The following is a 21,377-nucleotide window of genomic DNA, read 5'->3' on the forward strand; positions in this document are numbered from 1 at the left end:
AGAAACCTATGATTGAAATATAATCGGGTCGAATCCCGGTTCGCCCCGATTATATTTCTAGGTTTGTCAGCACCATACCCGTGCTCGTGGTAAGTTGTAAGTCTGAGACCTGCATCACTTCGAGCTTTCCTCCCACATTAAGCTGACACGCCGCGATATAACTGGAATACTGTTAAAAGCGGCGTTAAACCCAACTCTCCCGGGCCTCTCCCTCTGGCTACTGATAGTGGAGGTGACTAATATAAGAACACCAGATTGCCCTGTAAAGTACTATCAGTGTTAGGCATTATTTATTTGATGACCGCGAAGTTAAAAGTAGCGAATTTTGCTCGTCCCACCAAACCACAGGAGATAATGTCATGTCACCCATTGCCTGATCACCTTGGACTTTATCAAAGTATGGTAGCAAAATAGGGTGGGTATCATACGTCTATCAAAGGTCCTGGTCCACACTATCATGTTATGTTTATCAAATACAACTTTGTCAATAAATAAAATAATAAACAGCCCGAAATATCTCGATAAAAAAATATCTCGATTGTTCTCTTCCGACAATATGATAAGCACGTGCATATGAATCACTATGAAATAGTGATGATACCAGGTGTTCGCGAAATGGTGAGTGTATCCCTAAGCACCGGTGGCACCGTCACAAACACATGCAAAGGCATGTCAATTATTCACCTAAAAAAAACATTAAATGTTTTGAAAGCATTACTGAGACCTTGATTCCTTAACAAGTTCTGTAGGTATTTAATGCTCATCTTGACAGCTACCTTTGTTTTTATTGCAATATATGTTAGAGTGAGAGTTTTCTGTCACTAATTTCGAAATAATTGGTTTGAATCTCCTATATCTATACATGTGTGATTCGAGGAATACCAACCATTATATAGTTGCGAATGTTTAATGAAGATTTGTTTCTTTGTTGTTTAATGCCAAGCTCAGCAATATTCCAGCTATATGACGGCGGTCTGTAAATAATGGAGTTTGGACCAGACAATCCAGTGATTGATATCCTGAGCATCGATCCACGCAATTGGGATCAATGACAAGCATCAACCAAGTCAGCGAGCCTGACCACCCGATCCCGTTAGTCGCCTCCTACGACAAGCATAGTCGCCTTTTAGGGATCTTCACGGGTCGTTTAATGAAGAATCCATTTGTTTCATCCTACCTGTATTGTTTTGTTCTGTCAACCCTTGTTGATATATTGTAGAGATGCGGGTGTGTGTAGGGTATTTAGAGTGAGTGAGTTAAAATTTTATGTCACGTCGGCGATATTGCAGCCATCTGGTAACTAGACAAGGTGATGCATTTGATTTCTAAAGGCCTGCCGTCAAACGACAGTAAAGTTACCAGCAACGTAACACAGGACTATGTTAAAAACTAGCTTGAAAACAATTTTAACATCAGATTGTTAAACGACAACACAATATATAACTCAGAGATTATAGATAGCAAGCAACCAAGAGTAGATCCCCTTACTAGGGACCACCGGAGCGTTAAGAATTTCAGCTTCCTGCATGGTTCGCTAGAAGGATTTCCACCGTGTCTTTAGCTGCTGACTGCTGTTGAGAAGTTTAGCCGATAATTAAGACATACAAATATACTGCGATCAAAAACTTGGTAGCCATACAAATACTGGGGATGATGTGGTCTTACGTGCCTTCACTGTACTTAGAGAACCATACATTCACCTAATCATACACTAAGAATTAATTTTCATGAATGAGTAAATTTACTTGTGACCTGGTGCAAAAAGCGTTCGAGATAACAGTATCCAATGATGTTTACTGTCATCAATCATGAAGAAAACACGGGTTAGAATTTACTCTGGATTGTTGGCATTTTGAAGAAAGGCGTTATATTCACCAAAAACAAGGCCCGTGAAGATCCGGGGTAGAATAGGTCTTCAGCAACCAATGCTTGTCGTAAAAGGCGACTATGCTTGTTGTAAGAGACAACTAACGGGATCGGGTGGTCAGGTTCGTATCCCAATTGCGTGGATCGATGCTCATGATGTCAATCACTGGATTGTCAGGTTCAGACTCGATTATTTACGGAACGCCGACATACAGCTGGAATATTGCTGAGTGCGGCGTTAAACAACAAACAACAAAACCAAAAACAAAGTGTCGCACAAAATCTGAACTGCTTCAAACCAGTCTGAATCAACGGAATCCTAAACCAGTGTCATAAGATGCAAGAAAAACAGTTGTCGTCAATACCTTTTGAAAATGTCCCACAGCTGTTCCATTGGATAAAGAACTGGACTTCTTGCTGGCAAAGAAAGTGTCTGGATGGCATTCTGACGTAAGCATTCCAGACCAGCACGTGATCTGTGAGGTGTAGCATTGTCATCCATGAAGACAGGTCTCGTGGCCAAGGCATACCATTACTGATCCCCAACCAAATGGATGGATCTCTGGAATGCTGTATTGCCTGCCTCAAGACACATCTACGGCCGTCTACCATGTGTAGCAGAAGCCGACTTTCATCAGAAAGATGGACTGAGCGCCATGATGACATAATTAAAGTCTCGTTGTGTTCATTGTAATTCCTGCATTCTGATTAGCTGAAGTGGTCACGTGTTATTGCATTCATTTTCCAATGAATATAAAGTTAGCCACGCCCACCGAAGCGGACTACTTTTATTACTACGTACGTAATGTCGGGGAATCCCAATATTAAAGTCAAGGGAATTCTTTTTCTGCTCACGTGTATCGTCATGCAAAGGACATTTAGCGAAATTCATGCATTCCCATTGTCCCAACTACCCTTTGAGACCGAAGGCCGAGAAGGAATGAAACAGCAAACGTGCAGGCTCCCTCGCCATTTTTTTGTCCGCCCGCCTGGGTTCCACAAGTTCATGTCTTCGGGTTTCATTTCTAACCCGCACATTTCCAACTGTGTCTTCCCGTTCTCATGGAACTGTTTGAATCTGGAGGTAACTGACCATGTCGTTTGAAAAGGCCGCCTTCTCCCGAACATATATTTGTTCCGGTTCGTTACAGTCTGACTGTTGCAGTCCTTCTCACCTCTTGCCTTGATTGACAGGTCCTATGAAGTTTGTTTTGATCCTAATCTCCCTTGATTGGGTACTGATTTGTGGGCGTGTCAATTTATGTGCATAATAATAAAATCACCTGATTCATGTCACGCCACAGTATGTATTCTTACGCCTGGAATGTTGATCAATCTCGACATATTTGTCCTCTTGGATTTATATAACCTATTTTGATTAAACTATTGTACATAACGCATGTTTTCCTAGTCTAATTTAATTATAAAGATTGACTGTGTATTTTGTTCGGTTCATTGAGGTATGAATCGAAAAACCGATGTGCAAACTGTATGAATACGCGTAGCACATCGGTTTTTCGATTCATACCTCAATGAACCGAACAAAATACATAGTCAATCCTTAAATATTCCAGTTAGGACGTTGATTAGACCATACCAAACGAACCGCTTTATGGACCTGATCAGTTAACAAGGGACGTTTGGTAGGTCTTCTGGTTCTTTATCCAGCGTTTTTTCAGACGATTTCTGAAGGTTCTGATTCTAGCTACCTGGTAGCCACTGTGTCTGTTGTCAAATGGACGTCGACTAACGAGTCCTAATAATGCTGTATCTTCTCTGTTGGATGTCTTGTGAGGTTGACCTGGGCGGGGCCTGTCCTGTACTTCATTTCTGCATTAATCTTGAAATTACAGAACGGTGACGTCAAATTTCCCTACAAGACATTCTTGCATTTTTCATTCCAGTAATCTGTCATCTTAACGCTTTAGACAATCTATGATGCCATGATAAGGCTTTATGCGGTCCGTGTGAGAAATGTGTACCTGCAATGTTCACGACCAATATGTGATTTTAGACATTTCATGGGTATTGTGCTTCACGTGCAGTGTATACAGTGTATGTCTTTTAAATAAAACCCATCATCTAGTCCACGTGTTTAACTTGGGCTAAGCTGAAATTCACCTCGTATAATTTGGTATGCCATGTGTACCGTGACAAAATGGAATAACCTGGAAAAGTCAGCCATCTCCTTTTTTCAATAGTTACATGTGCATGTCTATTTGAAATCTAACATTTCAGTACGACATATATTTTTTTCAATCCAAAGTATTAAAATTACAAATGTTTGTTGTTGAATTTATTGAAGCACCATCTATCATGATCTGTTACAAATAAAATTGAAAATATCATATTGTAAATGGACTAAAATATCCCAAAACACAATTTCGTATTATGAGAGTTGAATAGGTGATAAGTTAATTAACTGAATACATTTTTCAACTCTAGGTATCTGATCAAAATGGATATTTAACTGAATATAGTTTTGGAAGGCTGAGTCTCGTTACGGCTCAATTAAATGTCAGCAGAGCTCTGGATAAACTTTTATTTATTTTAATATTAATATTTCCCCGAAGGCGCTTGCTTTTAATTGGGTAACCGCTATTTTCAGAGGCCGTCTGTTACACATTTGTTTTCTAACATTTGGGTATTTTAACCTGTTACAATCCATGTAAATCATTTAAAACTAACTGAATAGTAGTATACTCGTCTGCGTCTGCTTGCAGTTCCCTCTAGGGGAGGGGCGGTCGGGTAGCCTAGTGGTTAAAGCGTTCGCTCGGCACGCCGAAGATCCAGGTTCGATTCCCGACATGGGTACAATGTGTGAAGCCCATTTCTGGTGTCCCCCGCCGTGATATTGCTGGAATATTGCTAAAGGCGGCGTAAAACCATATTCACTCACTCAATCCCTCTAGGGGAAGCCATTTTTGTTTGCAAAACCTAGGATTGTAAGAAAGGGGCTCTCATTTTTTTTCAGTCACCAATCAGTGACTGTTCAAGATACATGGAATAGGCAAGATGTGCTTTTCAGTTAGAATCTATTAGTATTCGAGCACATGCTTTTCCGAATGTAACTGTCGGAAAGTGAATTTAGCGATCGGATGATGCACAATCATTTATGTAACATTTATCTATACGCAATCGTTTTATCTAGCAGTTGTTATATACGCATTAGTTTTATTTCAATAGCGTATTTAAAGTTTTTGTTGCGTATTTGATACGCTAGGATTTGATTTGTCAGCGTATTTCAGTTTATTTCAAGCGTATGTTACATAAATACGCAGATGTGAAAGGATGTGGCAGTTAAGTGAGCCGATTCCTGAATGTAAAGAAACGGACGTGTACTCTCGAATCTGTCATCCGAAAGTAACAACATATTTTAATATAACATTACGACGTCATTTCACGGACCTTTCCTGCCATTACGGATGTGACTGGTGACGGATGTTGGCCCTATTCTGACTTTTGACCTTCCCGTACATCCATTTGTTCTTTTCGACATCCTCCAGGATTAAGAAGCTGACATCATGTGTGTTCGATCCCAGCACAAGTTCTGTAGTTTCCTCTAGGTATCACGCCAGCCTACACCTGCAACCCACGTTACAAGAATCTTGTAATCTTTCCTTTTGGCCCCAAACGTACTGACTTTTCAAGTGTTGGTATGTCTTTGGGAATGTTGTTCTGACCTGTGAAGATCCGGGGTGGAATAGGTCTTCTTGCTTGCCGTAAAAGGCGACTGTGCTTGTCGTTAGAGGCGACTAACGGGATCGGGTGGTCAGACTCGCTGACTTGGTTGATGCATGTCATCGTATCCGAATTGCGTAGATCGATGCTCATGATGTCAATCACTGCATTATCTGAACCAGAATCGATTATTTACAGAGCGCCGTAATATAGCTGGAATATTGCGGCGTTAAACAGCAAACAAACAACTAAACTCATTAATCCGGACAATTACTCAAGGAACGGCATCGCCCAGAGTAACACCGTTTCACATTATATCAAACAAAAACATATTCCCAATTCGCTTTTTGTGGTCTCTCTTCTGCACCAATCCGTCTGAACTAGAGTGTAAGTGAGATGGTGGGATGGGAATTTTTAAGGGCGGTCATTCGCTGTGCAGCTGGTCACTTTTTTATTTGTTGTTATTTGTTATTTTCAAAAGCATTTACGCGGTTTTGCATAACATCTAATCAAAGAAATAAGCATGACAGCTTGACCAAAGCTTATTGAAGTAATCTCTATTACAATTAATATCTCATGTATACTTTTTTAACTTATAAGTTTCAGTGAGCTCTTTCTGTGTGAACTGGAATGTTGGATTATAGTTATTCTTACCGAAGTTGACAATGATTCATTTGACAAAATAATGATGAGGTTTAAAGGATTGTTATTCTTCGATAAATTACCAAAAAGAACATTTTCTTTGGATATCCAAGTTTCATTGACTCGCCAGATTGAGCTCACTTTGTTGATGTTAAATTTGATACTGGAACCGTGGTAGTTTAGTCACGTTTGGGCAACAAAACAGGAGAGTTCTTAAATATCGTGTCCAAGTTCGTACTCCCCTAAAGCAAAATGGTTATCTTTCCAACTTATTTTTTAATAAATATTTCATGGAATTACTGTGAACCTTTACATTTGTCAACTAGTATAATTGATTGAATTCCGCTGTAGAGGGTAGTTATCCGTATTCGTATTGAAATTCCAACACCAAAAGATTTGTGTTTCATCTATTAATTCCTATTTAACTGTATAAAATACATTCTCAAAATCTACTATATTATGCGGAAATACAAACACACACGCACGCACGCACGCACGCACGCACGCACGCACACGGGTGGCCTAGTCATCTAAAGCGCCGCGATTCGCTGTGCGCGCGCTTATTATTTTCAAATATTGTTTTGGTTTATTTCCTTTTAGGATACACGTTATTAGTCCCCCAGTCATGATGGCTATGGGTTCGAACCAATTAGAAAGTTTTGTTTGCCAGCCCCTATGACAGTGTGTTTTAGGCAAAATGTTTTAGTAACGACCAGCATAAAAAAGGATGTTAAGCCATACCTCAATTACTTTTGCAAAATACATGTATGGCGTTTCTGAAAGGTTTAGTTTTTCTCTGAGGCGACCCTATGACCTTGAAGTTTTACAATTACCACTTTTAATACGTCATTTATTCCTTTCAATGTTTGTTTGTTTGTTTGTTTAACGCTGCACCCAGCAATATTCCAGCTAATAGACCAGACAATCCAGTGATTGACATCATGAGCATTGATCTAAGCAATTGGGATTCGATGACATGCATCAACCAAGTCAGCGAGCCTGACAGTCGCCTCTTACGGCAAGAATGGATTGCTGAAGACCCATTCCACCCCGGAATCTTCACGGGACTCCTTTCAATGACATGTGACTAATATTGTAAAGGTGTTGCTTGCAGGTTGTTGCTGCTATTGCATTCTGTATAACAACAGTATCATTGGCGTGCTACGTCATTTGGAAGGAGGTCGGGTGAGTTTCTGTCCCTGTGATCATATTACAGTAAACTACGGTTATAACGAACACGCTTATAACGAACTGACGGATATAACGAACTTACCTTTTGGTCCCGACTATTTGCTGTAGTTATGCTGTATATATGCTTATAACGAACTACGGTTATAACGAACTAAAATTAGTAGTCCCTTTGAGTTCGTTATAACCGTACTTTACTGTATAATGTTCTATAATTAGAATAATAAGATAACAATGATATTTCGAGCAAAATACCAGAAACGACTGAATTGAATATGGGCGGGCCACGGTGGCTCTCATGTATTGATGGTGCGAATAGTTCAGATGGTTTGTTTACGAGCGTTCAGCTGTAACCTGTCTGAGCGAATGTGCTCCATTTCATACAGTTATCCCGCTTATTCTATTGGGTGAAAGGACTGGAGTCATGCACGCAATACCCTTAATATAAGGCATTGACACTCACAGGGGAGCCCATTCATCTAAGGCGTTGGCTTTGCTGTTGAAGATGATGGCACAAGAGACTGACTGAACGGCTACAGTTGTTTGTAGTGCAAGGCACGGCTTGCAGAATCAATTCACAGGGGATATGTAATTTGTAATTTGAGCCATACTTCTTTCCAGTGAGGTGTATTGGGGTTTTGTGGTAAGAAGCATTCACGCCCTCACCTCACCCTCACCTCACCCTCACACCCACACCCACATCCCCCCCCCCCCCCAAAAAAAAAAAAAATATGAAATAAAAAAAAAAAAAAAAATCTTATGACGGGTTCGGTTCCCAGCATGGGTACAATGTATGAAGTTTATTTTTGGTGCCCCCGGCCGTGACGGTGCTGGAATATTGTTATTGTTGTGAAGCTGGAATATTGATAGAAGCGGCATAAACCCATATTCACACTTTCCTAGGTAGCACTTTTGTCCATCGATTTTGCAGTCGCCGTCAACCTCGTCGAGCTGGTAGCAATATGTACATTTTTCTCCAAACTGAGTTCAGTCTGGAGCTCACTAAGGCCAATTTGTTATTTGCAGGTCAAAGAAGAGTGCCGAAGAACGAATCCTTGAGCGGTACCCGACCCTGTTTGTTACGGCAGAGCAGCAGTTGCGCCTGTTCAATGGCACCACCCAGTATACGCAAGTACAACCCAGGGTGATGGGGGGAGGCACCTGTAATGTTCACTGTAACAAGAAACATGGGAGTATTCACGCACGTCAAATAAGTGGAGCAGTTCTCAACCACGCATGTTGTCAATCGTAAGTACAAAAAAAAATAAAAAAAATATTTTATTATCAATACAGTGTGTTGTTATCAGTACAGTGTTATTATCAGTGCCATGTCTTATTATCAGTACAGTGTGTTGTTATCAGTACAGTATTATTATCAATGCCATGTCTAATTATAAGTACAGTGTCTTATTATCAGTACAGTGTGTTGTTATCAGTATAGTGTGTTGTTATCAGTACAGTGTGTTGTTAGCAGTACAGTGTTATTATCAGTGCCATGTCTTATTATCAGTACAGTGTGCTGTTATCAGTATAGTGTGTTGTTATCAGTATAGTGTGTTGTTATCAGTATAGTGTGCTGTTATCAGTATAGTGTGTTGTTATCAGTATAGTGTGTTGTTATCAGTACAGTGTGTTGTTATCAGTACAGTGTTATTATCAGTACAGTTTGTTGTTATCAGTACAGTGTTATTATCAGTACAGTGTGTTGTTATCAGTACAGTGTGTTATTATCAGTACAGTGTGTTGTTATCAGTACAGTGTGTTGTTATCAGTACAGTGTTATTATCAATGCCATGTCTAATTATAAGTACAGTGTCTTATTATCAGTACAGTGTGTTGTTATCAGTATAGTGTGTTGTTATCAGTACATTGTGTTGTTAGCAGTACAGTGTTATTATCAGTACAGTGTGGTGTTATCAGTACAGTGTGTTGTTATCAGTACAGTGTGTTGTTATCAGTACAGTGTGTTGTTATCAGTACAGTGTTATTATCAATGCCATGTCTAATTATAAGTACAGTGTCTTATTATCAGTACAGTGTGTTGTTATCAGTACAGTGTGTTGTTATCAGTACAGTGTGTTGTTATCAGTACAGTGTGTTGTTATCAGTATAGTGTGTTGTTATCAGTATAGTGTGTTGTTATCAGTACAGTGTGTTGTTATCAGTACAGTGTTATTATCAATGCCATGTCTTATTATCAGTACAGTGTGTTGTTAGCAGTACAGTGTTATTATCAGTGCCATGTCTTATTATCAGTACAGTGTGCTGTTATCAGTATAGTGTGTTGTTATCAGTATAGTGTGTTGTTATCAGTATAGTGTGCTGTTATCAGTATAGTGTGTTGTTATCAGTACAGTGTGTTGTTATCAGTATAGTGTGTTGTTATCAGTACAGTGTGTTGTTATCAGTACAGTGTGTTGTTATCAGCACAGTGTGTTGTTATCAGTACAGTGCATGTGTGTTGTTATCAGTACAGTGTGTTGTTATCAGTACAGTGTTATTATCAGTACAGTGTGTTGTTATCAGTACAGTGTGTTATTATCAGTACAGTGTGTTGTTATCAGTACAGTGTGTTGTTATCAGTACAGTGTTATTATCAGTACAGTGTGTTGTTATCAGTACAGTGTGTTGTTATCAGTACAGTGTTTTTATCAATGCCATGTCTAATTATAAGTACAGTGTCTTATTATCAGTACAGTGTGTTGTTATCAGTATAGTGTGTTGTTATCAGTACAGTGTGTTGTTAGCAGTACAGTGTTATTATCAGTACAGTGTGGTGTTATCAGTACAGTGTGTTGTTATCAGTACAGTGTGTTGTTATCAGTATAGTGTGTTGTTATCAGTACAGTGTTATTATCAATGCCATGTCTAATTATAAGTACAGTGTCTTATTATCAGTACAGTGTGTTGTTATCAGTACAGTGTGTTGTTATCAGTACAGTGTGTTGTTATCAGTATAGTGTGTTGTTATCAGTATAGTGTGTTGTTATCAGTACAGTGTGTTGTTATCAGTACAGTGTTATTATCAATGCCATGTCTTATTATCAGTACAGTGTGTTGTTATCAGTACAGTGTGTTGTTATCAGTACAGTGTGTTGTTAGCAGTACAGTGTTATTATCAGTGCCATGTCTTATTATCAGTACAGTGTGTTGTTATCAGTACAGTGTTATTATCAATGCCATGTCTAATTATAAGTACAGTGTCTTATTATCAGTACAGTGTGTTGTTATCAGTACAGTGTGTTGTTATCAGTACAGTGTGTTGTTATCAGTACAGTGTGTTGTTATCAGTATAGTGTGTTGTTATCAGTATAGTGTGTTGTTATCAGTACAGTGTGTTGTTATCAGTACAGTGTTATTATCAATGCCATGTCTTATTATCAGTACAGTGTGTTGTTATCAGTATAGTGTGTTGTTATCAGTACAGTGTGTTGTTATCAGCACAGTGTGTTGTTATCAGTACAGTGCATGTGTGTTGTTATCAGTACAGTGTGTTGTTATCAGTACAGTGTGGTGTTATCAGTACAGTGTGTTATTATCAATGCCATGTCTTATTATCAGTACAGTGTGTTGTTATCAGTACAGTGTTATTATCAATGCCATGTCTTATTATCAGTACAGTGTGTTGTTATCAGTACAGTGTGTTGTTATCAGTACAGTGTTATTATCAGTACAGTGTGTTGTTATCAGTACAGTGTGTTGTTATCAGTACAGTGTTATTATCAATGCCATGTCTTATTATCAGTACAGTGTGTTGTTATCAGTATAGTGTGTTGTTATCAGTACAGTGTGTTGTTAGCAGTACAGTGTTATTATCAGTGCCATGTCTTATTATCAGTACAGTGTGTTGTTATCAGTACAGTGTTATTATCAATGCCATGTCTTATTATCAGTACAGTGTGTTGTTATCAGTATAGTGTGTTGTTATCAGTACAGTGTGTTGTTATCAGCACAGTGTGTTGTTATCAGTACAGTGCATGTGTGTTGTTATCAGTACAGTGTGTTGTTATCAGTACAGTGTGGTGTTATCAGTACAGTGTGTTGTTATCAGTACTGTGTGTTGTTATCAGTACAGTGTGTTGTTATCAGTACAGTGTGTTGTTATCAGTACAGTGTGGTGTTATCAGTACAGTGCATGTGTGATGTTATCAGTACTGTGTGTTGTTATCAGTACAGTGTGTTGTTATCAGTACAGTGTGTTGTTATCAGTACAGTGTGTTGTTATCAATACAGTGTGTTGTTATCAGTACAGTTTGTTGTTATCAGTACAGGGTGTTGTTATCAGTACAGTGTGTTGTTATCAGTACTGTGTGTTGTTATCAGTACAGTGTGTTGTTATCAGTATAGTGTGCTGTTATCAGTACAGTGCATGTGTGTTGTTATCAGTACAGTGTGTTGTTATCAGTACAGTGTGGTGTTATCAGTACAGGGTGTTGTTATCAGTACAGTGCATGTGTGTTGTTATCAGTACAGTGTGTTGTTATCAGTACAGTGTGGTGTTATCAGTACAGTGTGTTGTTATCAGTACAGTGTGGTGTTATCAGTATAGTGTGCTGTTATCAGTGCAGTACAGTGTGTTGTTATCAGTACAGTGTGGTGTTATCAGTACAGTGTGTTGTTATCAGTACAGTGCATGTGTGATGTTATCAGTACTGTGTGTTGTTATCAGTACAGTGTGTTGTTATCAGTACAGTGTGTTGTTATCAGTACTGTGTGTTGTTATCAGTACAGTGTGTTGTTATCAGTACAGTGTGTTGTAATCAGTACAGTGTGGTGTTATCAGTACAGTGCATGTGTGATGTTATCAGTACTGTGTGTTGTTATCAGTACTGTGTGTTGTTATCAGTACAGTGTGTTGTTATCAGTACAGTGTGTTGTTATCAGTACAGTGTGTTGTTATCAGTACAGTGTGTTGTTATCAGTACAGTGTGGTGTTATCAGTACAGGGTGTTGTTATCAGTGCAATGTCTTATTATCAGTACAGTGTGTTGTTATCAGTACAGGGTGTTGTTATCAGTGCAATGTCTTATTATCAGTGCAGTGTGTTGTTATGAGTGTGTTATTATTACCAAAGTGTTATTATCAGTAGATTGTTTTATTATCAGTACGGTGTGTTATTATTGGTGTCATATTGTCTTATAGACAGGTTTCATATTGTGTTATAGACAGGTGCCATGTTGTGTTGTAGACAGGTGTCATGTTGTGTTATAGACAGGTGTTGTGTTGTGTTGTGTTGTGTTGTGTTATAGACAGGTGTCTTGTTATGTTATAGACAGGTGACATATTATATTATAGACAGAAGTTCTTCAGAGACGAAGCGACAATGACCACTGCGACGGACGTTGTGAAGACGATAGCCCAGTTTGGCAACAGGAAACAGTTCTTCAAGTTCGAACAGTGCAGGTAAAAAACACCTATTACTATTAATGCTTTTGTGCTTACGTAATGGCCCACTGTCCGCCGTCCGTCCCATACAAACAACCAGTTATATATACTGCCAATTCCCTTCATCAATCATGTCATGGTGCACACCTTCCTCATTCGTCACCACTCGCCCCTTTCCGTAACCTGCAAGAAGACTCGTCCCCCTATCGATGAATGTTATGTGCGAAAATACAACAAACCAATCAGAATGCGCGTATGATTTCGAGTTCTTTGTCAAATAATCCCTCAGAAATAATTTTTGATTTTACATATGTCTTGCATCTAAAAATATACCCAAGACACAGTTAAATTTGTTCAATCATACTGTATAATTCCGCACGTCCCCATGTCCTTTAACTTGCATCTGAAATATATATAATATATGGGGAAATATATGTGAACCATTACGCAACGAGTTGACAATTGTTTTAGGTATGCCCGTTTGCGCTAAGACGGAACCTAGTCGCAAAAATGGCCACGAGAGGGGCACGAGTCGCTATTCGGCTTGTCCCGGAATAACACGAGTTGGTCACGAATGCACCTTCCTATGTCCGAAGGTACTGATTGTGTTGATTCTGTCTTTTTCAGTCAAGTTTCCAATTATAATTACGGTGAATGTTCCCAAAATGTGGAATATACGACGGCAGTCACCGTGAACGAAGACGCGGATGAAGACGATGATGATCGATATCAAGTCGAGTGGGTCAAGGTCAAGGGATCCTGCAAGTGTCTCAACACGTAGAGTCTCCGGGAGAACATCCACGGAGAACCAGAAGAACAAATCAATTACTTGTATTAAAGTCATGACGTGTTTTTATTTTGACACCTCCGAAGTGTATATATTCTTAAAAATTTAGAAACATGTACTAGTATTACTTCTCTGTACTGTCTCAGACTGCCTTTTTAGCAAACTATTTATCTTCAATATTACTGTTCAGTATTCACATCATATTACGTTGCTTTTAATTCAGTGCTGTACAATTTTAAACACATAAATAAAGTTTTCTTGTCAGTGTTTTCTCTGTCAACCATATTGTCATCGCACTATACTTATGTTATGTTTGGGCCCGTGAAGATCCAGGGTAGAACAGGTCTTCAGCAACCCATGCTTGCCGTAACAGGTGACAAACGGGATCGGGTGGTCAGGCTCGATGACTTGGTTGATGCATGTCATCGTATCCCAATTGCGTGGATCGATGCTCATGATTTCAATCACTGGGTTACTGGTCCAGACTCGATTAATTACTGACCGTCATGATATAGCTGTTATAATGCTGAGTGCGGCGTTAACCAAACCAAAAAACAAACAAACAATAAGTTATGTTTTGTGTCCAGACAGTCGGCGGACGAACTATTAAACCTTTCTGATATCGGTTGATTTATCTGTTTATCTTTTATTGAAAGACACGGTTGTATACTTAATATTTAGGAGATAGACATACTGTATTTTCAATTTATAGCAAGGTTACCTGTAGATTTAACCGCTCAAACTTGAATTTGGACCTGAGGTTTGAAATATTTAATATTGCGGAGCAAGTTACTTATAGAATTAACCGCGCATAATTTCAATTGGACCTGAGATTTCAAATATTTAATATTGCGGAGCTAGGTTACTTGTAGAATTAACCGCGCATAATTTCATTTGGAAACTGAGATTTCAAATATTTAATATTGCGGAGCTAGGTTACTTATAGAATTAACCGCGCATAATTTTATTTGGACCGGAAGTTTCAAATGTTTAATTTAGCGCAGTTAAATCTACAGGAAAATCTTGCTCAAAATCTCCATCCTACCGCGAAAAAACTTAAACGTAAACTATTTGCGGTTCGCGAACATGTTGAGTAAAGCGGCATGGGACGAGTGGAAATGATTGAGTGGGTTGTCGGTTCAGTTGAGGAAACACCGATATTAACCTGTATATATACAAAGAATGGCACTTTATGTTTCGTAACTCGCATTTATCATAGGCATAGAGAGTGTGCAGCACTGCCACTTCGTAAGTCACCTGGGGTGCACTCCCCTATCCGCAGTCCGGACCCAGTTAGATACATATGTCATGAAACTACCTATCATTGACAAAATATTCCCAAACGTGAATTTTTTTTTTCAATGTGTGTATTTATCGTTTGTTTATATTGGTTGTACGACTCTAGGTGTATTTGTGAAAGCCTTGCGAGAGTTAGTGATACGGTTACTTTGATATATATATATATATATATATCAAAGTATATATATACTGTCATTACTGTCATGCACCTCTCTCTCTATATATACTCACACGCAAAAGAAACGCAAGTCGAGTATGCAGTATACATGTTATTTATTTTCAACAGTAAAGACAAGAAATACTAATAGGGCAAGATTGACAAAAATTTGACTGAAGACAGTTTAATGGATTTTTATAAAAGTCAGATGACATAATTGTTTTTTTCAAATGTTAGGGCTTACACAGTTTCGGGTCAATACCCAAAATGTCAGTGTGACCACCATTAGTATTGATCACTGCCACACATCTCCTGTACATTGAGTGTGTATCAGACGATTTGTGAAGGCCCTAGGGATCCTCCTGCACACATCCAGAACAGCTGTGCGTAGTTCATCGGCAGTTGTAGGGACTGGGCGCACATTTTGCAGACGCCTGTGTTCGATGGGGTTCAGATCAGGGCTGAGGGCTGGCCACGGTAGAACACGGATGTTGTGTTGTTGCAGAAAGGCCATGGTAGCTCTGGCAACATGGGGACGAGCGTTGTCCTGCTGGAAAATGTGTTGTTGATGTTGTGCAAAAAATGGAACAACGTGGGGTCTGATCACTTGGTCGATATACCGCTGAGCAGTGACGCCGTGTCCCCGACCTTGACCAACATTCAGAAAGCACATGGGTCCAAGTCTCGCATTAAGTCTAATCCCTGCCCATATCATGACGCTAGGTCCACCCCATGGATCCCTTTCCACAACGTTTCGGTCAGCGAAACGATCACATCGACGCCGCCAAATTCTGACTCTTCCGTCTGCATGAAAGACACAAAAGCGACTTTCATCAGAGAAGATGACACGCCTCCACTCACGATGACGCCATTTGTGATGACCCTGTGCCCACTGAAGTCGTGCTTGTCGATGCCGTGGTTGGAGAACAGGACGACGTGCTGGTCTGCGACATCTGAGGTTGTTGGAACGGAGACGTCGGATCACAGTGTCCCGACTAATGTGTCGATTATGTGTTCCTATGGTCTGTCGAGCACTTTCGCTTGCAGTTAGGAACGGATGTCGCTGGTGTTGACGGGTAATCTGCCGATCTTGTCGAGGTGTGGTGACCCTGGGACGACCGCTCCGAGGAAGGTCATCTGTGGTCTGTGTAGCATTGTATCGATGCAGGAGACGGTAAATTGTGGTTATGTTAACGTTGAAATGACGGGCAACATCTTGGACAGACTCTCCAGCTTCCAAACGTCCGATAGCCTGGTTTCTCTGAATTTGAGTTAGGCGTGGCATTGTTGACCAAGGAGTGGTAGGTCCAAGAATCGGCCACAGTTTTATACCCACTACAGTTCGTGACAGTTCATGCATTTTCGATTTCGCGAGAAATGGGTGCATGATACCCACATATTCATTGAAATGGTGCGTTTTGGCAATTCGTTTTTTATGTTGCGTTTTTACTTCCGGGGGCTTCCATAATGCAACCAAAACTATTGATAACACCATCAGGCTTCACTACATGCTAAAACCCGTATCAATTTATGGTTCCGTGTTTGCTACATATTTGCTTTAAACCACTTGCGTTTCTTTTGCGTGTGAGTATATATATATATATATATATATATATATATATATATATATATATATATATACAAAAATGAGGTAAATGTTCACTCGGTGTACATGTAATATGTAATAAAATAATAAAGTCCACGTTAGTCCATCATCTTCTTTATATCAGTTTCAGACATAGTACTTTCGCTGTCTCATGACAGCTCTTCAGTGTAACTGACAATGACATATATAATATATATATACTGTCATGCACCTCTCTGCCTTAAGCTAAAATTGTACATATAATTATTCACAAATAATAATTATTCACAAATGCCTGTCGGCAATGACTGAGAAGGAAGTATTTTTCTATTGATATTATCTTGCGTGGCGATGTTGTCAACTCGGCTATTAGGTGGTGATTGTGATTTCATATCTCTGATTGACCAATCAGAATCGAGTATTTCCCAAATTCCTGGTAGAGTGTGATTTATTCTGAACAGACAAAAAACATCGCGAACATGTCAGAAAAAGAGAGCAATTTTAGGTCGTAAATGGTTGTGTCATTTGAGTAAATAGCATACCGTATTCGACGTAATAAGCGCCCCGCTCTAATAAGCGCCCACGGCGATATTTGCTAACATATTGGCTAGTGAACAATCCCAATTAGCACCCATTCCGATTGATCAATGTAAACAAAACTTATTTATTCGCGTATAATACGCACTCGTGTCTTATATGCACCCTTAATTATGGGCAATTAAATTCTGGAAAAATATATCTGTCGTATATAAACAATTCAGGTTGTCAGCATAAACCACGAAATTTATCCTTTAACTCTGTTTTTTTCACCAAAATAATATTCTCACAAGAGCCCCCTATTTCTACTTTTGAGAGCGCCCTGGGCGCTTATTACGTCGAATACGGTATTTGAAGTCGAAAGCATTTAATAGCATCCAGGGGGTTAAACCCAACACTACAATATACCCGGAGTTAAACCCAGTTAACTTTCTCATGTACCCGTAGTTAAACACAGCTCACTCGTATTTGGAATTTGGGTATTGAAGATGAAGATCACGTACTGGTGCGTGAGTTGGGTTTAACTCAGCTTTGAACGGTGTCGTGCCTGGTTAGCGAAAATCCAATTTATCCGGATTACCTTTGACTTTGGGTATGGAAAGGAATCGATGGGGAAAGGCCATGTCCAAGTTATCATCGGACTGATTTCACGTGGTCGTCGATTAGTTAATTAATCAGCAGTGAGGTAGAATACTTTTTCATTTGTAGAATCCAGGGTGAGTGAGAAAATCAATAGAGAGATGCTCAATTAGTCACGTGGGCTCCGGTATTTTTTCGATTACGACACACGTGAGTTCATGGTCAGATCGAACATATAACGAATCAATTTGAGGTGTTGTCACATGCTTTCACACTCTGTTACGAGTCTAGCCTGTCTTGTTGAGTAGTTGTATATTGAGGATGGACCGGGGCGTTATTAAAAGTATGTGTGAGTATAAACCTGGTGTTAATTCCTTGTGTGTATGGGTCGGCTCATGAATGCTGATGGAGACAGTTCGAGTATGGTCCGATAGACCAATCCCTCCGTGACTTAGATGACCCTTGGCTGACCAGCGAGTCGTAAAGTCATGTCGGTCAGTGTCGCTTAAGCCACTGGGCCATTCGTGACCAACTCGTGTTATTCCGGGACAAGCCGAATAGCGACTCGTGCCCCTCTCGTGGCCATTTTTGCGACCGGGTTCCGTCTTAGCGCAAACGGGCATACCTAAAACAATTGTCAAATCGTTGCGTAATGTTTCACATATATGTCCCCATATATTATATATATTTCAGATGCAATTAAAAGCACATCGGGACATGCGGATTTATACAATATGATTGACCACATTTAACTGTGTCTTGGGTATATTTTTAGATGCAAGACATATGTAAAATCATAAATTGTTTCTGAGGGATTCTTTGACGAAGAACTTGAAATCATACGCGCATTCTGATTGGTTTGTCGTATTTTCGCACATAACATTCATCGATAGGGGGACGAGTCTTCTTGCAGGTTACGGAAAGGGGCGAGTGGTGACGAATGCCACTGGGCTACACCACCAGAGACCATATAATAGAGGGACGGCCCTCTAGCCTATGCGCGAAACCATCAGTGCTACGGCTTGTACTGCGCAGCCTGTCCGGAAGCGAGCCGAAACGCGTTAACTGCAGTCATCGTTGTTGCCTATTATATGGTCTCTGACACCACCGACCTATTCATCTCAAGTAAGTTAAAGAACTCCCACAATTAGAAGGTCGTATGTTGCACTACCCACCAGACATAACAGATTAACAATTGCTATATGAAAAAACTCGTTTTTTCTTGAATTTCTATTGAGTGGTCTACCATTTATTTGTGTATTTTGTGTGTTGTTGTGAAGTATTAAAACACAAACTATTATTATGGTGTATGTTCTGTGTTCTGACAAGGACGACACTTGGAGCGAGCGAGGTTAGAGTTGGTTGGTTTGTTGTTTAACGCCGCTCTCAGCAATATTCCAGCCATATGACGGCTGTCTGTAAATAATCGAGTCTTGACCTGACAATCCAGTGATTGACATTATGAGCATCAATCCACGCAATTGGGATACGATGACATGCATCAACCAAGTCATCGAGCCTAACCACCCGATCCCGTAAGTCGCCTCTTACGACAAGCATGGGTCGCCTTTTACGACAAGCATGGGTTGCTGAAGACCTATTCTACCCCGGGTCTTCACGGGTGTCTTCATTAAGTAGTTATAGAATATCACAAATATAAGCCTCGTGGACCCACTGATTGCCAACAGATATCCCAACCAAGTCAGCAACCTAGAGCGAGGTCTGTGATCTACTCTCCCAATGGAGTGAGTGGGTGAGTGAGTTGGGTTTAGCGCCGCTTTTAACAGTATTCCAGTTATATCACGTCGTGTCAGCTTAATGTGGGAGGAAAGCCCGAAGTGATGCAGGTCTCAGACGTTTACCACTTCGGTGAAACCCACGAGCACGGGTATGGTGCTGACAAACCCAGAAACATAATCGGGGCGAACCGGGATTCGAACGCACAATCATAGGTTTCTGGCGTGCCCTAGCGGGACGCAACTCTGCACAGCGAATCGCAGCGCCTTAGACGACTGGGCCACCCGTGCCCCCACTCTCCCAATGGAAGGTCACCTCACACGTCCAGGCGTAACATGCCTCAGCACCCGTGAAGACCCGGGTTAGAATAGGTCTCCAGCAACCCTTGCCTGTCGTAAGAGTGGATTAAGCTTGTGAGAAGCGACATACGGGATCTGGTGGTCAGACTCGCTGACTTTGCTGATGCCTTTTATCGTACCCAAGTTGTGTAGATCGATACTCATGATTTCAATCCCTGGATTGTCTGGTCCAGACTCGATTATTTACAGATTGACTGCGACTTAAACAACAAACAAACAATCAAAACATGCGTCGGCTCTTACAAACGTAGGATACTTGAGACCTCCTCTGCTCCAGGGCCCTCTCGGGGAGCCTGCCTGAGGCGACAATTCACAGAGCTTGCCGTAACTGGCGATTGTGCTTGTCGTAGGAGGCGACTAACGGGATCGGGTGGTCAGGCTTGCTGACTTGGTTAATGCTTGTCATCGTATCCCAATTGCGTGGATCGATGTCATGATGTCAATCACTGGATTGTTTGGTCCAGATTCGATTATTTACAGACAGCCGTCATATAGCTGGAATATTGCTGAGTGCGGCGTTAAACAAACAAACAACAAACAAACAAACAAACAGAGAAACTGTATCATTCACAATGGACGTGCACATGCTATTGCCAGAGCTTAGTAAACACAAGAAGATGACTGAAAACAGATATAAGAATATTATTTGACATTCTCACTCAGAGGTCGAGTGAGTGATGAGTGAGTTGGGTTTAACGCCGCTTTTAACAGTATTCCAGTTATATCGCGGCGTGTCAGCTTAATGTGGGAGGAAAGCCCGAAGTGATGCAGGTCTCAGACGTTTACCACTTCGGTGAAACCCACGAGCACGGGTATGGTGCTGACAAACCTAGAAACATAATCGGGGCGAACCGGGATTCGAAGCCACAATCATAGGTTTCTGGCGTGGCCAAGGGACGCAACTCTGTACAGCGAATCGCAGCGCCTTAGACGACTGGGCCACCCGTGCCCCCTCACTCAGAACTCGACTTGTTGTCGGTATTTTTGCCTACGGCCGATTGCATGGTCCCATTGAATAGCATTGGGCCTTTCTGGTTATCTAGATATCAACATATAAGCATTATGCCGTGACACATCACCACGACTCGTTGGTGTCGTATAACCCGGATGGTTTACCTTTCAAGTGCACTGACTTTACCTGAGGGCAGTTAACAGACTACTAAAAGCTACCTCTGCGTGTTTCTCTTTGTTTAGAAAGAGCTAAATATTGTGGTCGCCAAACGTCAACGAACCATCTACATAATGACAAAGAGTATATGTCACCAGAGACCATATAATAGGTAATAATAGGTAATAATATATCTATAATATGGTCTCTGATGTCACTGACTAATGTTATAGGCGTTCTATTTGTAATGAATTAGCACTGATCTTCCAGGAAATCAGAGAAATTACATATTTACCTAGAAAGTACCGCCGCGCTAATATTAATAAAACCTGTAAAATATATTTGAAATAACACAAAATGCTTTAGATTAAAGGAGGCAAGGGTGGCCTAGTCGTCTAAGGCGCTGCGATTCGCTGTACAGAGTTGCGTCCCTTGGGCACGCCAGAAATCTATGATTGTCGGTTCGA

The 21,377-nt window shown here is 40.4% G+C and overlaps 1 protein-coding gene across 3 annotated transcripts in view; it reads left to right on the forward strand.

The window, feature by feature from the left end:
• Nucleotides 1-13,971, forward strand: part of LOC124133765 — a 23,760-nt gene extending 9,789 nt beyond the window's left edge. For all 3 annotated transcript variants that reach the window (XM_048400838.1, XM_048400839.1, XM_048400840.1), the window contains exons 3-6: nucleotides 7,304-7,374; nucleotides 8,404-8,625; nucleotides 12,673-12,780; nucleotides 13,390-13,971. In XM_048400838.1, the coding sequence (XP_048256795.1) occupies nucleotides 7,304-7,374; nucleotides 8,404-8,625; nucleotides 12,673-12,780; nucleotides 13,390-13,543 (555 nt within the window). In that variant the 3' untranslated portion in view covers nucleotides 13,544-13,971. The remainder of the gene's footprint in view (nucleotides 1-7,303; nucleotides 7,375-8,403; nucleotides 8,626-12,672; nucleotides 12,781-13,389) is intronic.
• The last annotated feature ends 7,406 nt before the right edge of the window (nucleotides 13,972-21,377 follow it).

Source organism: Haliotis rufescens, unplaced genomic scaffold (assembly GCF_023055435.1).
Source record: "Haliotis rufescens isolate VD_foot unplaced genomic scaffold, xgHalRufe1.0.p SCAF_20, whole genome shotgun sequence".
Lineage (NCBI taxonomy): Eukaryota > Metazoa > Mollusca > Gastropoda > Lepetellida > Haliotidae > Haliotis > Haliotis rufescens.